The sequence below is a fragment of the Erinaceus europaeus genome, chromosome 13 (assembly GCF_950295315.1).
Source record: "Erinaceus europaeus chromosome 13, mEriEur2.1, whole genome shotgun sequence".
Classification (NCBI taxonomy): Eukaryota; Metazoa; Chordata; class Mammalia; order Eulipotyphla; family Erinaceidae; genus Erinaceus; species Erinaceus europaeus.
Window position 1 is genome coordinate 75,710,303 of NC_080174.1, and position 19,900 is coordinate 75,730,202.

The 19,900-nt window shown below is 38.9% G+C and overlaps 1 protein-coding gene across 1 annotated transcript in view; it reads left to right on the plus strand.

Moving 5' to 3' along the window:
• C8A (complement C8 alpha chain) overlaps window positions 1–19,900 on the plus strand; it is a 78,602-nt gene that overhangs the window by 37,240 nt on the left and 21,462 nt on the right. Inside the window, exons 6-7 of the mRNA XM_016185978.2 lie at window positions 956–1,156; window positions 3,645–3,885. Of these exons, the coding sequence (XP_016041464.2) occupies window positions 956–1,156; window positions 3,645–3,885 (442 nt within the window). The remainder of the gene's footprint in view (window positions 1–955; window positions 1,157–3,644; window positions 3,886–19,900) is intronic.

The following is a 19,900-nucleotide window of genomic DNA, read 5'->3' on the forward strand; positions in this document are numbered from 1 at the left end:
AGAATCCAGGTTCAATCTCTGGCACCAGTATAAGCCAGAGCTTAATCTGGTAAAAATTAAAAAAAAATAAAAAAGATTAAAAAAAAACATAGCTAAAAAATAAAAATAAATAGACAAGGTAAACTAGGCTATACTGTGATAAGAAAGCATGATAATGGGAAAGGACCTCAGTTGGAAGTAAGAGTGTTTTGCAGACACTTATCACAGAGAAATGAGATGTTGTATCCATGGTATCCATGGATTCACAACTGTGCTGTTAACCATTAACTGACCCCCCCATAAAGTGATTTGGAAAGAAAAGAAAAAGAACAGGAAAAAAAAAAAGGATTCAGGAGCCACAGTAGTTTTAAGGAACAATATCTACTTTGACTACTTGTTCATCATACGGTGGAAAGGAATCTACCACAGATACTCAAAGTTATCAGTGTGGAAACTGAAAAGGAGGCTCCACTACAATACATGCTATCCTGACTGCAGAGGTGAACCATCATGGACTCTTGACCTTCCCATCCCCATCCCTTGGCACAAGCAAGGAACAGGATCATGCCAAATTCAAGTTGGTAGGAAAATGCCACCCGGCTTCCGTACCTGGGATCTACATAGCTTCTCTTCCTCCCATGTCCATGCCCAGACATTGGCCTCTGTATCTTTTCACTGACGAGTCAGGCAACTTTCTCTACAGGAATGAAGTAGCAGAGAACAAGTGTCTGAACAATACAGCCTTCTACCCAAACTGTGCGTGTTTGTGTTAAAATAAATGTCAGTAGTTTTATCAAACACTAACTACACACTGCTTATGTTATTGATTTAACTAAATATTGCTATCATGCCCAGATAATCTTTTCTGAAGAATTATTCCTAAGAATCTGAAAGAATTTTGTAAAGCAAGTATATTAAATATGAGCTGGAAAAAAAAACCCATGTATAAAATTAATGTCTATCTGTTTCTTTTCAGGCCTTGGCAGATACTACAATCTCCTCAGAGATGTATGATAATGCAAAGGACCTTTTTTCTAAAATAAGAAATGACAAGTTTGTGTCCGCTGGAGTGACCATCGGCATAGGTCCTGCAAAGAGTCCTTTTTCTGTGGAAGGGGGCGTATCTGGGTCAGAAGACTCTAAGTTATTGAATGAATTAAGCAAGTACAATAATAAGGTACTAAAACATAATGCTTGTGTTACACAGTAGTCCATAATCTACACTGAACACGTATTACCTTAATGGCATTAAAAACTACAGTAGTAATTGAACCTTAATTTGCTTGTGTAATTGGAAATGCCTGATCAGTGGTAATCATGTTTGTTTTGCTTATTATACTTTTGCACAGAGAATCATCACAAAGGGAATAAAACTGAACAGGGAGACTAAAATTCCTATCATTTCATCCCATCCTTTTTTTTTTTTTTTAGTGACTTAACAGTGATTTATAAGATATTAAAATAATAGGAGTATAATTCCACACCACTCATGCCACCAAAGTTCTGTGTCCCCATCCACTCTCTAGTGGTAACCACTATAGTTCTCTCAAGGTCATCAATATGGGTTGACTACATGTATATTTTTTCCTTTTTCAAGTTTATGGGCTTCAATTCTCTATCTTCCACTTATGGGTAAAATCATCCCATAGTTGTCCTTCACTTCCTTCCTTCACTAATCACAATCACTGCCAGTCCCTTCCATCTAGTCCCAAAGGACATATCATGACCCCCTTTTTTTTTTAAGTTCAAAGTAATACTCCACTGAGTATAATGGCAACCTGGAGCAAACTAGAAAATACTCAGAATGGCAATGTCTCAAAAGCCAGACTCTCTAAACTAGACTGAAAGAATACTGGAGGAAGCTTGGCTTTTCCAAAGGGCTTGGTATACTTACTCAACCTTTTACTTGTTGGTGAGACACTTGTCCCTAATTGCCCGTTATTTTGAGGGGTCAGTTAGTGATATTCCTTGATCAAAATAAAAAAATGCCAAAGTTTAGACCAAGAGACTAACGTAAACTGTCGAGATGAAGGAAGGCAGAAGGTAACGGGAACATACTCTCTGCATGAGCAACTGTGTAGAGAGGTTTGTAGATGTGAGGATGCCTCACATCAGGTGGGGATTAAAAGGGAGTCTTCTGGCTGAGAGCTGGAAGGCAAAAGTAGGAAGTGATAAGGATGGAGAAGTGATCAGAAGCTAGAGAAACACATATAACTTATGCCATAAAATATGAGTTACTTTGAGGAATTTTGTCATGAATTGGCAGTTGATCTGAAGGAAAAGCACTGTTCTGAGATCTAGCTACTGCATGTTAATGTGAGCTTTATGTTAAATAAAGCTGCTTCAATGTTAATGCTAACACTTTGAGTCAAGATTTACATTACCTGGGGGTAATTCCAGTATATGGCCTTTCCTCTTTAACCAAGACAGCATCCCCTGAACCTGTTTTCTTTGTTTGTTTTACTGTATCAGGATTCTGTTCTCCTTTCATATTTGAGACTGAGCTACCACTAGACTGCAAGCTCTATCAAAGCAGGGAGGGACTCATCTCATTTAAGTTTATGTTCTCTGCAGCTAACGTAATACATGGGGTTATAGACGTTTATAGATACTTGTTTAATTAAATACATGAATAAGATGGGTATTCTACAATGTCACGAGAATTCAGAAGTATGACTTTTAGTGGAGATTTGTTTAGGGGAATGTATAAGATCATGTTTTAATCAAGGCAGGGGTAAATGTGGTGGTGCAAATGAACTGAGAGCTAGGAGCACAATAAAGAGCTCATTGTATTAATTCTGGTAAGAGCTGATGAGCACTTGAAGTGCACAAGGGCAACATAAACAGAATTGATGGTATGGGAGAAGTCAGGCATGTACTGGTATCTAATGTGTACTTATAAAATATAACAATGGTGGGAGTCGGGCGGTAGCAAAGCGGGTTAAGCACAGGTGGTGCAAAGCACAAGGACTGGCTTAAGAATCCCAGTTCAAGCCCTCGGCTCCCCACCTGCAGGGGAGTCGCTTCACAGGTGGTGAAGCAGGTCTGCAGGTGTCTATCTTTCTCTCCCCCTCTGTCTTCCCCTCCTCTCTCCATTTCTCTCTGTCCTATCCAACAACAATGACATCAACAACAACAATAATAACTACAACAATAAAACAACAAGGGTAACAAAAGAGAATAAATATTTAAAAATATATAATAATGGCTTATTGTATGTATATTTAGAGGCAAATAGATACATATATATGCATTATATATATCTATATATAATTTACCACAGTTAGTAAATGCTTACCATTGTATTATTTTTTGTTGTTGTTGTTGTTATTACTGTGGCTTGATGCCACAGTACTACCAACCAATGCTCCCGGATGACATTTTTCCCATTTTATTGGATAGGACAGAGAGATAGGAGATATAGGAGATACAGAGGCAGAGAGTAAAACAGACACCTGCAGACCTTCTTCACCACTTGTGAAGTGTCCCCCCTGCAGCTGGGGAGTGGGGGCTTGAACAGGGATCCTTGCACTGGTACTTGCAATTAGTACTGTGTGTGCTTAACTGGGTGTACCACCACCCACCTCCTCCCCCCATCTGTATTGTTTTATCTAGTAAAATGTATGCTTTTCCTTTTCAATAGCAGTTGTTGTTTACCTTGGCAGAAATATGGTTTTCTGAGAATTTTTACAAAGGTGCAGACTGCTAATTTTAAGATGAGGAGGGACAATATCATGTTGGATGAAGGAATGCTGCAGTCATTAATGGAGCTTCCAAATCAATATAATTATGGCATGTATGCCAAATTCATCAATGACTATGGTACCCACTACATAACATCTGGATCAATGGGCGGCACTTATGAGTATATTCTGGTACTTGACAAAGATAAGATGAAAACATCAGGTAAGTAGAGCCTAAGATTTTCGCACACAGTGGTCAATGTAAATACTTGGCAAGGTTCTGTTTTCTGAGTACTATGAGTCATGCAAGATCTCATATTTTCTTTATACGATAGATCTATAAATAGCTTTGTATTATTATTTCCAGGGGACTCAAGTTCCAAAAGAGTAAAAATGATTTTCTAGTACATACCACTAATTCAGATTTATCTGGTCCTTCAAAATTACATCTTTTCTATTATACCATAATTATATTTTTAATAACATGGATTCATAGGGATTTTGTTACTTAAAATCTGAAGATTATTTTTTAATTTGTTTATTGGGGAATTAATGTTTTATATTCAATAGTAAATACAATATTTTGTACATGCATAACATTTCTCAGTTTTCCATATAATAGTACAACCCCCACTAGGTCCTCTGTCATCCTTCTTGGACCTGTACTGGACCACCCACCCACCCCAGAGTCTTTTACTTTAGTGCAATAATACCCCAATTCCACTTCAGGTTCTACTTGTGTTTTCTCTTCTGATATTGTTTTTAAACTTCTGCCTGAGAGTTAGATCATCCCATATTCATCCTTCTGTTTCTGACTAATTTAACTTAACATGAATTTTTCAAGGTCCATCCAAGATCAGCTGAAAACAGTGAAGTCACCATTTTTAAAAGCTGAGTAGTATTCACATATATATATATGTGGTATATATATATATATGTGGTATATATATATATGTGGTATATATATATACCACAACTTGCTCAGTCACTCATCTGTTGGACACCTGGGTTGCTTCCAGGTTTTGGGTATTACAAATTGTGCTGCTAAGAACACGTGTGTACACAGATCTTTTTGGATGGGTGTGTTGGGTTCCTTAAGATATATCCTCAGAAGAATTGCAACATCATAGGGTAGTTCCATTTCTACCCTTCTGAGAGTTCTCCAGACTGTTCTCCACAGAGGATAGACCAATATACATTCCCAGTATTCCAGCAGTGCAGGAAGGTTCCTTTGACCCCACAACCTCTCCAGCATTTGTTGCTGCTACCTTTTTTTTTTTTTTTTTGGATAGGTGACCAGCCTTTTTTTTTAATTTAAGAAAGGAGACATTATAAAAAACCCATAGAATAAGAGGGGTACAATTCCGCACAATTCCCATAACCCAATCTCCATATCCCATCCTCTCCCCAGATAGCCTTCCCATTCTATATCTCTCTGGGAGTATGGATCCAGGGTCGTTGTGGGTTGCAGAAGGTAGAAGGTCTGGCTTCTGTAATTGCTTCCCTGCTGAACATGGGTGTTGACTGGTCGATCCATACTCCCAGTCTGCCTCTCTCTTTCCCTAGTAGGGTGGGGCTCTGAGGAAGTGGAGCTCCAGGACACATTGATGGGGTCATCTGTCCAGGGAAGTCTGGTCAGCATCTTGCTGGTATCCGGAACTTGGTAGCTGAAAAGAGAGTTAACATACAAAGCCAAACAAATTGTTGAACAATCATGGACCTAAAGACTGGAATAGTGCAGATGAAGTGTTGGGGGGTATTCCCTGCATGCTTTTGTGTATTCTGCTTTCAGGTATATATTTTTCCCCTAGTTTATGGGCATGTGTGAACCTATGCTCTATCTCAGGGGACCTGGACAATATCTAGGTTTGGGGACTTTATTGGGGAGTGGGCCACCTGGAATGGAATTAGAGAATACTATGAAAGGAATGGTCTCACCCAAGTGATGAAGCTGAAGGGTTGTCATTCCACACTTGAAGTCTCTGGTCACAGTCTGAAGTGATGCATGCTGGGGTGGCACTCGTTGTGTTGATTAGGTTGTGATCCACGGCAGATGCAATATTATTTGATTTGAATTGAGAGAAGCATGCAGGAAAGTGGGCCCCACCCTAAGGTTCCAGGACTGGGGGAAATATAGGCTCTATAGTGTAAATGTGAGGTTCCTGTTGTCTTAGGGTTCAAGAAGACAATGGATAGTTATTGTTATCGTCACATTATTTGGTGATAGGATTAACTTTGGAAAGTCCCTTTGTTAGGGTTTGGGGTATAATACCCAACATCTTGTATATAGCTGTGCTACCGGTTGCTTCTGTTCTCCCTGGTCTAGACTTTTGGGAGAGACAACATATCAAAGACAGCCTATGTATTAAAAAGACTCAGTCTGTGTTTTAAGAAGTTCTAGACATATGATCAATTTTTTGCCTCTCATATTAATTAAATAGTGGTTTATATGTTTACACTTTAATAGGATTGTACATAAACACCACTCCCACTACCAAAAGACTGTGTCCCATCACCACCACTCACCCCCGCCCCCCCACCCTCCGCCATGCCGGGAAGCCCAATGGCCACCCTCCCCTTTGTTGTTTTAAACTGGGCTGGCTTCACGGGCGGGTAACAGAGACGACCAGAGAAACAAGGCTGAGCTGAGAATGCAGTTTAATTTTTATTCACAAGCGGGCAAACATGTGCTCTCCTTCTTTCTCCTCCAGCGGCAGAGAGGGACTCCTAAACTAATCACCACACAGATCTGTCCTGCATCCTTCTCCTCCGACGGCTGTGGCAGGAACTCAGGAAGTACATAGGGTAGGAGGTGGGGAGAAGGGAGTAGCACGAAAACTAGCAAGGGCCAAACCAAATCTCCCGGCGGAGGGAGAGCGAGACCAAACCAATGTGAAGCATAGCAACAATTCCCCCTTTTCTTTTTAACTAAGTGACCATAGTATCAGGAGTGTGGGGTGAACAGAAACCTATATCGTACAAGCATTTTCAAAAAAGAAGCTGGCACAAACATGGAGGAACATGTAAGCGAGCAACAAGAACCAGTGTGCTGCCAAGGGAATGCCTGAGAGGGGTGTTTTTGCCTCTATGGACAAGACTTTATCAGCTAAAAATCATTTCCTGCCTCTGGGGGCTTCTTTTGCCTCTGGGGGGGCGTTATTTGCCTTGACGGGCATTACCTAGCATGGGGGGGCATATGGCCTAGAGTCCCAAGGCAGCTGGCTGCAGTCAGTCTTTGAGAAACCCAGCAGCATAAAGGGAAGCTGCTGTAGAGTTGTGTAAAGTGTCCAATAGGTGTACCAGTGAGTCCGATAGAAGTGTGAGTCTAAAGCAGATGTCCACTGAAGAATGCCAGGGGGTGGAACGTTGTATGAGGAAGGTCAGCTGTTGGAATTCGCTTTTCTTTTTCTTTTTTATAAATATTTATTTTTATTTATTTATTCCCTTTTGTTGTCCTTGTTGTTTTATTGTTGTAGTTATTATTGTTGTTGTCGTTGTTGGATAGGACAGAGAGAAATGGAGAGAGGAGGGGAAGACAGAGAGGAGGAGAGAAAGACAGACACTTGCAGTCCTGCTTCACCGCCTGTGAAGCGACTCCCCTGCAGGTGGGGAGCCGGGGTTCGAACCGGGATCCTTATGCCAGTCCTTGTGCTTTGCGCCACCTGCACTTAACCCGCTGCACTACAGCCCGACTCCCAGAATTCGCTTTTCTGTAGAGAACTTTACAGCTGCAATTCACTTACTTATGAAACAAAACTTGTAGCAGGTTAGAAGTTTACCACAATTGATAACTCTATTACAATTGGAAGTCTTTTTTAGTATGATATTAAGGTTGTTTAAAGTTTAAACAATAAAATGTGGAAAAGTAAACAGAAGAACCATGGAAAAAAATAAACCTAAGGCATGAGAATCATTAGCATAACCATTGTGCAATCTACTATTTCTAATTGAGAAGGATTTGAGAGTTTTACATATCAACAAGTCTATTTAACCTTTTGTCACACCCATTGAAGATTTAGACACACCCTAGGTGTGTGCAGGTTTTTTTTTTTAGACTAACTTAGTTAAAATATATTGTTTTTTAACTAATTTTTAACTCAGACTTTAAATGTAAGTTAATTTTACCTTTATGAGAACTATGGTGAAACCCTTTTTCATTTAACTCTGTCTGGTAAGAATATAGCCTTAAAGTTACATTTTTAACCTTAAAGTTAATGTTTACCAAACTTTAAACACACATGTAAACATGGTCTTCAATACACAAGGAGGAAAACTTTTGTTACGAAGACATGTCATTTTAAACACGAGTCTAGATCTATACTGTCTTAGCCATTCGGGGAGTGTGTTGTCCAGCGGTGGCTTCTTGGGCAGCTTCACTTCCAGGAATTGCAGGTTGCGATCTCTGCAGGGATCTCTGCGTATATTAGCTCCTCTGCCTTCAGAGCTGAGCTGGGATCTCGGCCAGGGGGCCCAGTTTCGGCAGGGAGCCCATGGTCTCCGGGTGGTCCAGGATCTGTCCAGACTTCATAGCAGGAGGGCAGGTGGGCCGGCCATGCAGAAGGCGCAGGCTGAGATGCCCCAGGGTGGCAGCCAGGATGGGCTGCAGTCCTGCTCACCATGCCTGCTGCCCTGCTCTTGGTGGCCGAGCAGCGTGGAGGGAGCCCCGTGCCAAGCACCGCTCCTGCGGGCAGGCGGCAGGCAGAAACCAGAGAGAAATGTTCCAGAAACACAGAAACAGTCTCATGAAGAAAGGGCAGAGACCTTTGGAGATCTCTTCACAAGCAGAAGAGAAGGCCATAGTGCATAGGTAGCCAAATTGTCACTTATCTGGGGGATGGGCAGGTCACGTCCCACGTTGCAGGCGCCATATGTTGTTATAAACTGGGCTGGCTTCACGGGCGGGTAACAGAGATGACCAGAGACACACGGCTGAGCTGAGAATGCAGTTTAATCTTTATTCACGAGTGGGCAAACATGTGTTCTTCCTTCTTTCTCCTTCAGAGGCAGAGAGGGACTCCTAAACTAATCACCACACAGATCTGTCCTGCATCCTTCTCCTCCAGCGGCTGTGGCAGGAACTCAGGAAGTACATAGGGTAGGGGGTGGGTAGAAGGGAGTAGCGCGAAAACTAGCAAGGGCCAAACCAAATCTCCCGGCGGAGGGAGAGCGAGACCAAACCAATGTGAAGCATAGAAACACCCTTCATCACAGTGTTTTTACATTGGTGCTCTGCTCGATTTAATTAGATCCTGCTTTTAGTTTCCCTTTCTGTTCTTCTTTCTCAACTTCTGTTGATGAGTGGGGAAATCCCATACTAATCTTTATCTTTCTGACTTAGATGACTTAACATAATTCCTTCTAACTCTGTCCAAGATGGGTCAGATAAGGTGGGCTCACTGTTCTTAATAGCTGCATAGTATTCCATTGTGTATATGTACCACAGCTTTCTCAGCCACTCATCTGCTGTTGGGCACCTGGGTTCCTTCCAGGTTTTAGCTATTATGAATTGTGCTGCTATGAACATAGATGTACACACATCTTTTTGGTTGGGCATGCTGCTAACTTTTCTCATGTATGACATTCTCACAGGAATGAAGTGGTATCTCATTGTCTTTATTTGCATTTCTATGACAATCAAAGACTTGGAGCATTTTTTTCATGTGTTTCTCGGCCTTTTTGGTTTCTTCTGTGGTGAATATTCTGTCCATGCCCTCCCCCCATTTTTGGATGGGGTTATTTTGTTGAGTTTGGCAAGCATTTTATATATTTTGGTTATTAAACTCTTGTCTGATGTATGACATGTAAAGATCTTCTCCCATTCTGTGAGGGGTCTCTTGGTTTGAGCAGTGATTTTTTTTTTTTTGCTGTGTAGAAGCTTTTTAATTTGATGTAGTCCCATAGGTTTATGCTTGCCTTCATCTTCTTTGTAATTGGATTCATTTCATTGAAGATGTCTTAAAAATTTATGTGTAAAAGAGTTTTGCCAATATTTTCCTCTAAGTATCTGATAGTTTGTGGTCTAAAATCCAAATCCTTGATCCACTTGGAATTTACTTTTGTATTTGGTGAAATATAGTGAGTGGTTCAGTTTCATTCTTCTACATGTTTCAACCCATTGTTTCCAACCATTTGAAGAGACTCTGCTTTCCCTATTCAATAGTCGGGGCCCCTTTGTCAAAGACTAGATGTCCATAGGTGTGGGGGCTTACTTCTGGGCTCTCAAGTCTATTCCACTTGTCAGTGTGTCTATTCATGTTCCAGTACCAAGCAGTTTTGATGACAATGACCCTATAATACAATTTGAGATCTGGGAGTATGATGCCTCCAATTCTGTTTTTTTCTTCTCAAGGTTGTTTTGACAATTCTAGGTCTTTTCTGGTTCCAGATAAACATTTGTACCATTTGTTCTATCCTCCTAAAAATGTGTTTGTGATCTTGATGGGGATAGCATTAAATTTGTAGATGGCTCTGGGTAGTATATTCATTTTGATGATGTTAATTCTTCCAATCCATGAACATGAAATATCTTTCCACTTCTTTGTATCTTTTCAATTTCCTTGAGTAGTCACTCATAATTTTCAGTATACAAGTCTTTCACTTCTTTCGTTAGGTTTATTCCTAGATATTTTATTGTTTTTGTAGCTATAGTAAAAGGAATTGATTTCTGGATTTCAACTTCCTCTAACTTAGTGTTTGTATAGAGGAATGCTACTGACTTCTGAATGTTAATTTTGTAGCCTGACACCTTACTGTATTGCCTGATGATTTCCAAAAGCTTCTTGCTGGATTCCTTAGGTTTTTCTATGTATACTATCATGTCATCTTCAGATATGGAGAGTTTGACTTCTTCTCTTCCAATCTGTATGCCTTTAGTTCCTTGCTCCTGCCTGATTGCTACAGCAAGAACTTCCAACACTATGTTTAATAGTAATGGTGATAATGAGCAGCCCTGTCTAGTACCTGATCTGAGGGGAAATGCTTCCATTTGTTTCACCATTGAGTATGATGTTGGCTGTAGCTTTGCTATATACAGACTCCACTAGATTTTTTTTTTTTTAAGCATAGATTCATGAGCAATGGAACACTCCCACATGGCAGGGTGTCCAATTAGACAGAAGCAATGAATCATCCCAGTTTCTCCTTTCCTTCAATTCCTTAAACTCGGAGGCCATTTAGGTCTTTCCCCTGAATAACTCTCAATCTTCTTCTCTCTGCAGCTCTACCCCTGCCATGATAGGCAGGCATCTCATTCTTCATTTATTAATATCTTAGTTTTTATTTGGCCTTTGGTTGGGGGAGGGAGACTCAATCCTTTCAACCCATTCCCAAAAAATGCGACTCAAAAGATTTTCCTACTTGTGGACCTGATATCACTCTTACCTGATATCCTGAACAGTTAAGAGTAAAATACGAACTCCCTGTTATGACATCTGCATCCTTCATGGACCAGTATTTCAGAAAGTGTGGACACTACTACAAATTATCGGAGAACCAGTTAGAAATGCAAATTGTCAGGTCCCCTTTCCAAACCTACTAAATCAGAAACTCTGGGGGTCATGACCTGCAGACCACTTGTGTTTACTGAACGTTGGAACTACAAACTCAGTCAAAAGAACATGTAGAAAGGTGGCAGATACAGCCATATTTCAAAGCTAAGTTCAAATTCCTAGTTCCAAAAAGTCTCCTTGACTATATCATTCCAGGCTGCCCACTTCCTTCCTTTAATACATTCATGTAAGACCCCACACTCTTTAGTTAAAAAAAAAAAAAGTGCAGTTTTCCAAGTTTGACACTTTCTCTTTAGCTAAAACTAAAACAGGACTTAAGGTGTATTGGGGAAATCAAGACAAAGAGATTGAATGAATATTAATTTAGTTTTTTTTGTTAACTTTCATCTATTAGTTTATTCCTTTATAACTTTTTCATTTATTGAATATAGATTCATATTTATTCCATAATGATGAGAAAATTTAAATATGCTTCCTACCTCTTATAAAGCCATGTATGTCAAATTATAGTTTACAACCCAATTAGAGGTTTTGAAATGTCTGAATATAGCAAAAGCAAAAGAATGGGATGTAGAACATCATTATCATAGGATTTTAAAAACATATAGTAGGGGCTGGGGAGACAGCACAATGATTGTAAAAAGAACCTTTCATGCCTGAGGCACCAAAGGATCTAGGTTCAAGCACCACCATAAGCCAGAGCTGAGCAGTGCTCTGGTAAAATAGATAAATTAAAAATAAATATATAAAATATGCAAAAGGGACCAGGTGGTGGCGTACCTGATTGAGCACACATGTTACAATGCACAAGGACACAGGCTTGGGCCCCCGGTCCCCAACTGCAGGGGAAAAGTTGTGCAAGTGTTGAAGCAGGGATGCAGGTGTCTCTCTGCCTCATTCCTTCTTTATCTCCTTCTATCCTCTCAATTTCTGATGTGCTCTATCCAATAAATAAAGATAATAAAAATGAAAAAAACAAAATAATCAAAATAAAATTTATTTAAAAAATAGTAGGATTTAAAAAAAATCATTTCAATATGATTTACCAAAATACTGATAGAGTTAAGTTATTACTTCAAGATACATATTCTGTTAAATAAAAGCATATATGTGTGTACATATACATACACATGCATATATATATATATATATATATATATAGAGAGAGAGAGAGAGAGAGAGAGAGATACAATTCAAAGTAAACAGATTATTAGTATGATCAACATAAAAGAGTTTGAAAACCTTCCTCCAGTGTACTATTTTTTGAGTGACTAAAACATATACGGAAGAAAAAAGATCTGATATTTACTGAATGCCTACTAGGTTCCAGGTTCTGTTATGGATATTGTCATTTATCTTTCTTGACAACACTTAGAGGTTGGTGTTATTCCAGTTTTAGCCTCTAAAAGGCTAGGGCTCCTCAGGGAGATTAATTACTCTGCTCAAGGTTGCAGGAAGCTGGCTGCACAGCCCCTGACCTATGGTCCTTCTACCATGTGGTCCTGTAGAGCCTTTCATTTAGGCTCCTACCTTTGGTGTTGGATTGCTAATTAATTGCCTGGGGTATCCCATGGCCCCACCTCTTTAAAATCTGTGAAGTAGAAATGGGCTTCCAATGTGGTTAATATTCAAAAGGAGCCCACCAACAAATTGTCCCAGGGATAATTACCTCAGCTCTGTTTATAGAAAACCATATGTCGATAATAGCACAATTTGCTATTTGTGAAGAGCTGATTTTCTATAAATCTGGAAAGTTAGTGTTGCTTTTCTATAAATATGGAAATGTGCTAATCACCTCATCTGCTGGAGATTGCTAATAAATCAGAATGTCATTTACATATTAACCTACAAAGAACAAAAACACCTACCTTCTTTCCCTTTGACAAATAGAATCATGCACAACCTCTCTCTATAGCTGGCATTTGCCTAGTTTTCTTTGTCTCTTTCTGATCCCCCTACATCTCTATCCTTACTTCCTAGGTCTCTCCTTGTTTCTCGATCTTCCTTTCTTCCTTCCTTTTTTCCTTCCTTCCTTCCTTCCTTCCTTTCTTTCTTTTCTTTCTTTCTCTATCTTTCTTATTTGCCACTGCCTTTTCTCTGCATGGCTTTGTGATCAATAAGACTTTAATCATATTTACATTCTATCACGTGCTTATTTCTAAGAAAGAGTTCATGTGGCACACACATCCATGTCCTCCAAGAGCTAAGCTGGGTGTGTAATTATTTAAGTGCTCACACTCTGGCTGGTTTGCTCTGGGGGAATCTTTTGTCCTTGGGATTGCCTCAGATACTCTCTCCAGTGGATGCAGAAGCCTGTTTTTTTTCTGAATGTATCTTTTAGATAAAATGTTCTCTTCCATTGATAGCATGAAACCATGCATGGAAAACCAAAGGGAATCTTGGAAGTTGGGAGGGCGATGTTAGACTTTAGTGGGATTCTAGACTTTCCTCAAGTGCTTTGACTGACAGCTTCCAACCTTCTGCAATAAAACAGGATGTATTGGGGGATTGACTATCTAGTTGTGACATTTTTTCCCCTTCATCTTCTCTTTGGAAACTCTTAGCTTTATATTGAGGTTGGGGAAGAGAATAATATATTCATTGTTCTGACGGCTCTGGAGTCTGGCTCAATTACAAATTTGATAATTTACCTTGTTCAGATCAAGTACTTCAGTAATATTCTTGTCTTTTGCATGTTTTCTGTGTTCTTTTGTACACACTATACTATCAGACTCTAATACGTCTCCTCTACTGCCAACCTCATCAACTTCAGCTCATCATCCTGAACTTGGTAATGGCCATCTTTTCTTCTTTAATATATGTATTTTTTTAATTTATAAAATGGAGATATTGACAAGACCATAGGATAAGAGGAGTATAATTCCACACAACTCCCACCACCAGAACTTCCTAACCTATCTGAAAGCTCTCCTATTCTTTATCTCTCTGGGAGTATGGACCCAGGATCATTATGTGGTGCAGAAGGTGGAACGTCTGGCTTCTATAATTGCTTCCCCACTGAACATAGGTGTTGGCAGGTTGAGCCATTTTCCCATCATGTCTCTCTCTTTCCCTAGCGGGGCAGGGCTCTAGGGAGGTGGGATTCCGGGACACATTGGTGGGATCATCTGCAATGGGCATCTTTTCTTCTGAGATCTGACTGAACTTCCTTCTGCTACTTCTCCCATGTTTTTGTTTCCTTACACATTATCCATTCATTCAGCCATGTTGATTTTTTTTTATTATGTGGCAAGTAAACAAAATTGATATGGCTTTGTTTGTGTAGTTCAACAACTAGTGAAGGCAAGAAAATAAACAGCTCAAATTCCAGATGTTATCTTTGGCTTTTCCTTTAATTCTTGTCTCTCACAGTAAAATCTGTCAACTTTATTTCTAAATCATTAGCAACATATGTTCACCCCATGTATCATTATTACTATCTCACTAATTTATCATCTCTCACTTGGGCATTACTGGGACATGATGAGTTTTCTTGTATTTATTTTTAAACTGTTTATTTACTTATAGATAAGAAAGAGAGGGAGAGGGAGAAAGAGAGGGAGAGGGAGGGGGAGGGAGAGGGAAAAAGAGAGAGAGAATATGAAAACAAAACAAAAACATCACTTTAGTATATTTGAGGCTGTTAAATATTTTCCCTCTTAGTTCAGGATATTACTGAAATACAGTGGATGAAAACATGACTTTTCTACTTATTACTGTGATCAGGTGGAAGATTATTTAATAATTTTCAAGTCTCAATCACCTCATCTGTTAACTAAAAAATGCTCATGGCAATGACTTCACAGAGTAGTTATAAAGAATAAGTGAGCTTATCCCAGAAAGTATTTAGTGAAGTACTCAGACTCTAATAAGCACTCAGTAAATTTCAATTGCTGAAAAAGGTTCTGAATCAGACTTCCTGAATTCATATCTTATCTCCATCATTTATCAGCCATAAATGCGACCTTTAAACAAAGTACTTAACCTCTCTGACTCAGTTTTCCTTTCTTCTAAATGAGACAATGGTAGGACATACTTCATAGGATAGTTGTGACTATGTAATGAAACCATCTTTGTGGGCATGTGATCCAGCATCTGATATGCAGTAAAAGTTAAAGTATAAGTAAGTTATAAGCAAGAGTTATTATTATTGTGCTGCCTATTATTATTACTGTGCTGTGTTGCTGTTATCATGCTTACTATTCAAAGTGTATAAGTTATTGCACTTAACTTATAATGTTAAGTATTCTCTTATGTGCAGATGAGGTTAATAAGAATACCCTGTCTCATAGGGCTCTGCAATAGGTCTGTCCTGAAACGTTCCAATGAAAGGGAAATAATTATCATTAGTCCAGCCTGCTGATGTTTTTGCTGTGGACTTGAGACCTCAGCAATCATGCCTCCTCCCCCAGCTGCCCATTTTTTTGTTCAGTGTCATTCATTTCAGTCTCTGTAGCTTCACCTAGTCTTAGAGTGACTGTTCCCTCTAAGCATTTATCAAGGTCACTTTGAGCTCTGATCAATATCTTTCAAAACGTTAACAACTCTGCCCAAATCAGTGCCTGTGTTCCATCATTCCTTTCCTCAACTGATGCCAGATAACTGACCCTTGGAAAGACCCTTCTAGCAAGAACAAAGTACATCAGCCCATCATTGATCATCATCTTCCAGCTATGGCCCTTGGACTAGCTGGTCTACTACTTAACATTACAGGTTAGAAAACGCCCTTGGGTCACAAATCTTCACTAAGGTGGGTGCAAACTATATCGGCATATGCTCTTCCACTCTGCTCATTCTTTACTCACTCAATCCTCTAACTTTTGATTTAGCAAATATTAAGTATGAGAAGAATCATATTGGCACCTAAGCATTGCCAAGGTGCCAATATGATTCTTCTCATTGAAGGGTCATAGGCAGTATTTTTTTTTCCTTTGACATAATCGTCTGATTGTGATCTATTCTGTGAACAAATGAGCTACCACCCAAAATGAACTAACAATTTCCTGTTATACTCACTATACTTAGAGTCAAATTAAATATTTGATTTTAATAAAATGCATTTACATGTAATAACCCCTAATATTTGTAGTAAATAGGAATACACATCTGGTGTTCCAGGTGATCTTTTTTTTTTTGAAGATTTTTATTTACTTATCCATGAGAAAGTTGAGAGAGAGAAAGAAAGAACTAGACATCACTCTGGTACATGTGGAGCTGGGAACTGAACTCAGGGCCTCATGCTTGAGAGTCCACTGCTATATCCACTGTGCCACATTCCAGACCCCAGGTGATCTTTATGATAGTTTTTGAGAAGATATATTATCTTTTTGCCCACATTTTATAGAAAGAATTTTAAGGTCTGAAAATCCCACTATTATTCAGTTTGTACTAGATAAAGGGCTCCTGTTTTAGAGTTTCTGTATTGTTTTAGTGTCTATCCCTTCCCCCATACTTTTTGTCACTCACTATATGATATGATATGCTCAAAGTTTAATTACCTGATGAGCATTTTACTAGGTAGGTGGAAGCAGAGCTAAGCCCTTCAAGTACCTGATCACATTTAATCTTCAGGACAGACCTTGTGGAGAATGCTATTCTGCCCAATTAACAAATGAAAAATGGAGGTTTAACAATATGAAATAACTTGATTAAAGTCACATTGCTCTTATTTCACTGGAGCCAAGAGTGAAAGTTGGGAACCTGTGATCTTAAGCAACATTCTATAATTCCACAAAGATGAGTTACCTCAAAATTTTCAAACCATCAGTCATAGCCTGTTATAATCATAGTATATAGTGTTGACAGAAATGTAATGGATTATGACCAGAATTAAAAAAATAAAATAGACTAGCGTAACATGGAAAATATCAGCACATTAAGTAAGTTAAGAATTGAGACTTACTTTAGTTGAATGTACATGGGCTATGACATGATATCAAATGCTTTCATGGGTAGCTGGGAAATTATTAAAATTAATGTCTTGGGGTCAGGTAGTTGCACACCTAGTTGATCACACATGTTACCATGGGCAAGGCCAGTGTTCAAGTCCCTAGTCCGTACTTGTAGGGGGTACTTCATGAGTATAGTGAGGCAGTATTGTTAGGTATCACTCCTCCTCTATCAATAATAATAATAACAATAATAATAATAATAAGAGAGAGAGAAAAGAAGAGAAAAAATGTCACTGCCAGGGTTTGTGGGGTCATCATGCAGGCCTGGAGCCTCACTGATAACAATGGTGGTGAAAAATAAATAAATAAATAAATAAATCTATCTTAGCCTTGTTTGTTTACTGTCTATAGACATATATAACTAAAGACTTTAAATAAAAGAAAAAATCATCATTAGTAGTCATAAAGTAGGCACTATAAAGTGTATTGATAGGATTTTTCCAGAGATGAAAAAGAATATATATAGCAGACCCAACTTATAATAATGGATGTTAACAAGTTCTAAGACCTGTAGTTCACAAGCTGAAGGCCCAGGAGAACAGATGGCACAGTTTCAATTTCATTCCAAAGGCCTGAGAAAGACAAGAATGAGTAGTCTAAGTTCTAGTCTGAAAACAGATAGACTTGAGCCTGCTGGAAGTGCTGATATTTTGGGGGGGGGGGGGGAAAGTCAGTGTCCTACTTAGAAGGCAGGATAAATCAAGTAGGAAGAATCTTCTCTTACTTTGAATAGGCTCATCATTACAGTCTCTTCAGGACTTCTGTTGAGTGAATGAAGCCCAACCACATTTGGCAGGACAATCTTCTATATTAATTCTACCAATTTAAACATTAATCTCTCATGATAATATGCTATTAATACAAAAACAGCTTCACAGAATCACCCAGAATAATATTGAACTAAATTGTCTAGATACCTCATGGCCCAGTCAAATCAACACATCAAATGAACCTAATCAAAGGCAGATAGATAAAAGAAAGCTAGAGATAGATGTTAGGTGCTGTGTTACATGTTACTAAATGATATTTTAGTCAATGGCAAAATGCATATAGGATGGTAATTCCAATAGGTTACCATATAACTTGGGTTGTAACTGGCTACATCATGTAGGTTTGTGTAGTTACACTCTTTGACATTTGAACAATGACAAAACAGCCTAAAGATGCATTCCCCATATGGAAGCCCTGATATGAAGTGGTGCATCACAGTAACAACTACCAAGGTAAGTATAGCAACTATCATCTAATGAAACAGTAAACCCAAACGACAGTGCAAGAACAAACCACTGAATTGTAACTCTGGCAGGCAGGATATATCTCATCTCACTTGAGCCCCTTGGAAATGCTTTGAGCTGTGCTTTATGGGTACTCCATGTTAGAGAAGTGGGAGAGTACCTGCCTTGCTTCTGGGAGACACACAGTTGATTCTTGGCACCACATAAGAACCAAATGACAATAAAAGTGAGTTTGTCTCTCTTTTCCTTTTTTTTTCTTTTTCTTTTTTATATACATATTTTTAATTTAATTTATTTATTTTGCCTTTTGTTGCCCTTTTTGTCTTTTTTTAAAATGTTGTTGTAGTTATTATTGTTGTTATTGTCGCTGGTTGTTGGATAGGACAGAGAGAAATGGAGAGAGGAGGGGAAGACAGAGAGGGGGAGAGAAAGAGAGACACCTGCAGACCTGCTTCACCGCCTGTGGAGTGACTCCCCTGCAGGTGGGGAAGCGGGGGCTCGAACCGGAATCCTTCCGAGGGTCCTTGTGTTTTGCACCACATGCACTTAACCCGCTGCACTACCACCCGACTCCCTGTCTCTCTTTTTCTACCTGTACCTATCATTCTCTTGTACCAGTTACAAAAGAGGAAAACTAGGCATGGAAAGGTAAAATAGCATGCCAAGTGTAACACTGATGATTAGAAAATCAAAGTCTTTTTTAAAGTACCCTAACTCTGTTTGCTGCTTCTTGCAGTACCCCTGCATATATTTTTTTCACTTACCTACTTTTTGAAAATATTAAGGTGGCATATGTTAGTTTTAAAAATGACTAGATCCGGTCTTAAAAATAATCATAGGACTGTTATACCCAGTTTTCTCTTTTTTCCATAATTTTGTATTTATAAGAATCAAATTAGTGATTTTTATTCAATTATGAAAGGCTCCCCTCCTCGGAGTGCTTTTTTTCTCTCTGATATTTTAAACTTTTAATCAGGAAAATGAAAAGGCATATACCAGAGAGGAATGTGGGCCATTTGGGCAAAGATGGCTGACTTAGACCCAATTTTCATCACCAGTTTGGATCATTGTTTAGGAACTATTGTTGAAACAGTTTTTAACAGTTAAACTACCAGTTAGTTGATGTCTATTCTGATGTCTAGGTATATTTATATTTTAAAATTTATTTTCATGAGAGAGGAGAGAAAGAAAAGAGAGGAGAGGAGAGGAGAGGAGAGGAGAGGAGAGGAGAGGAGAGGAGAGGAGAGGAGAGGAGACTACTAAGCTTTGCCACTGAGCTTAGGGACAAGCATGGTGTTCTGGTACCAGTGACATTCAAAAAAACTAAACCTCAGATACTTGTAGGTTAGGTTTAAAAAAAGTGTTTGAATTGGTGGTAGCATATAGTTTTAAGAGAAAACTGCTGCTGGAACTAATGAATTGAGGATTGTAACACCAGATATGTTCTTTCTGTGAAAGGTTATGATAACAACTAGTGATATCTAATGACAGGTGTAGGAGGAGGTAAAACGGTCATTGGAACATTCCTCTTCCTTCATTAGCAT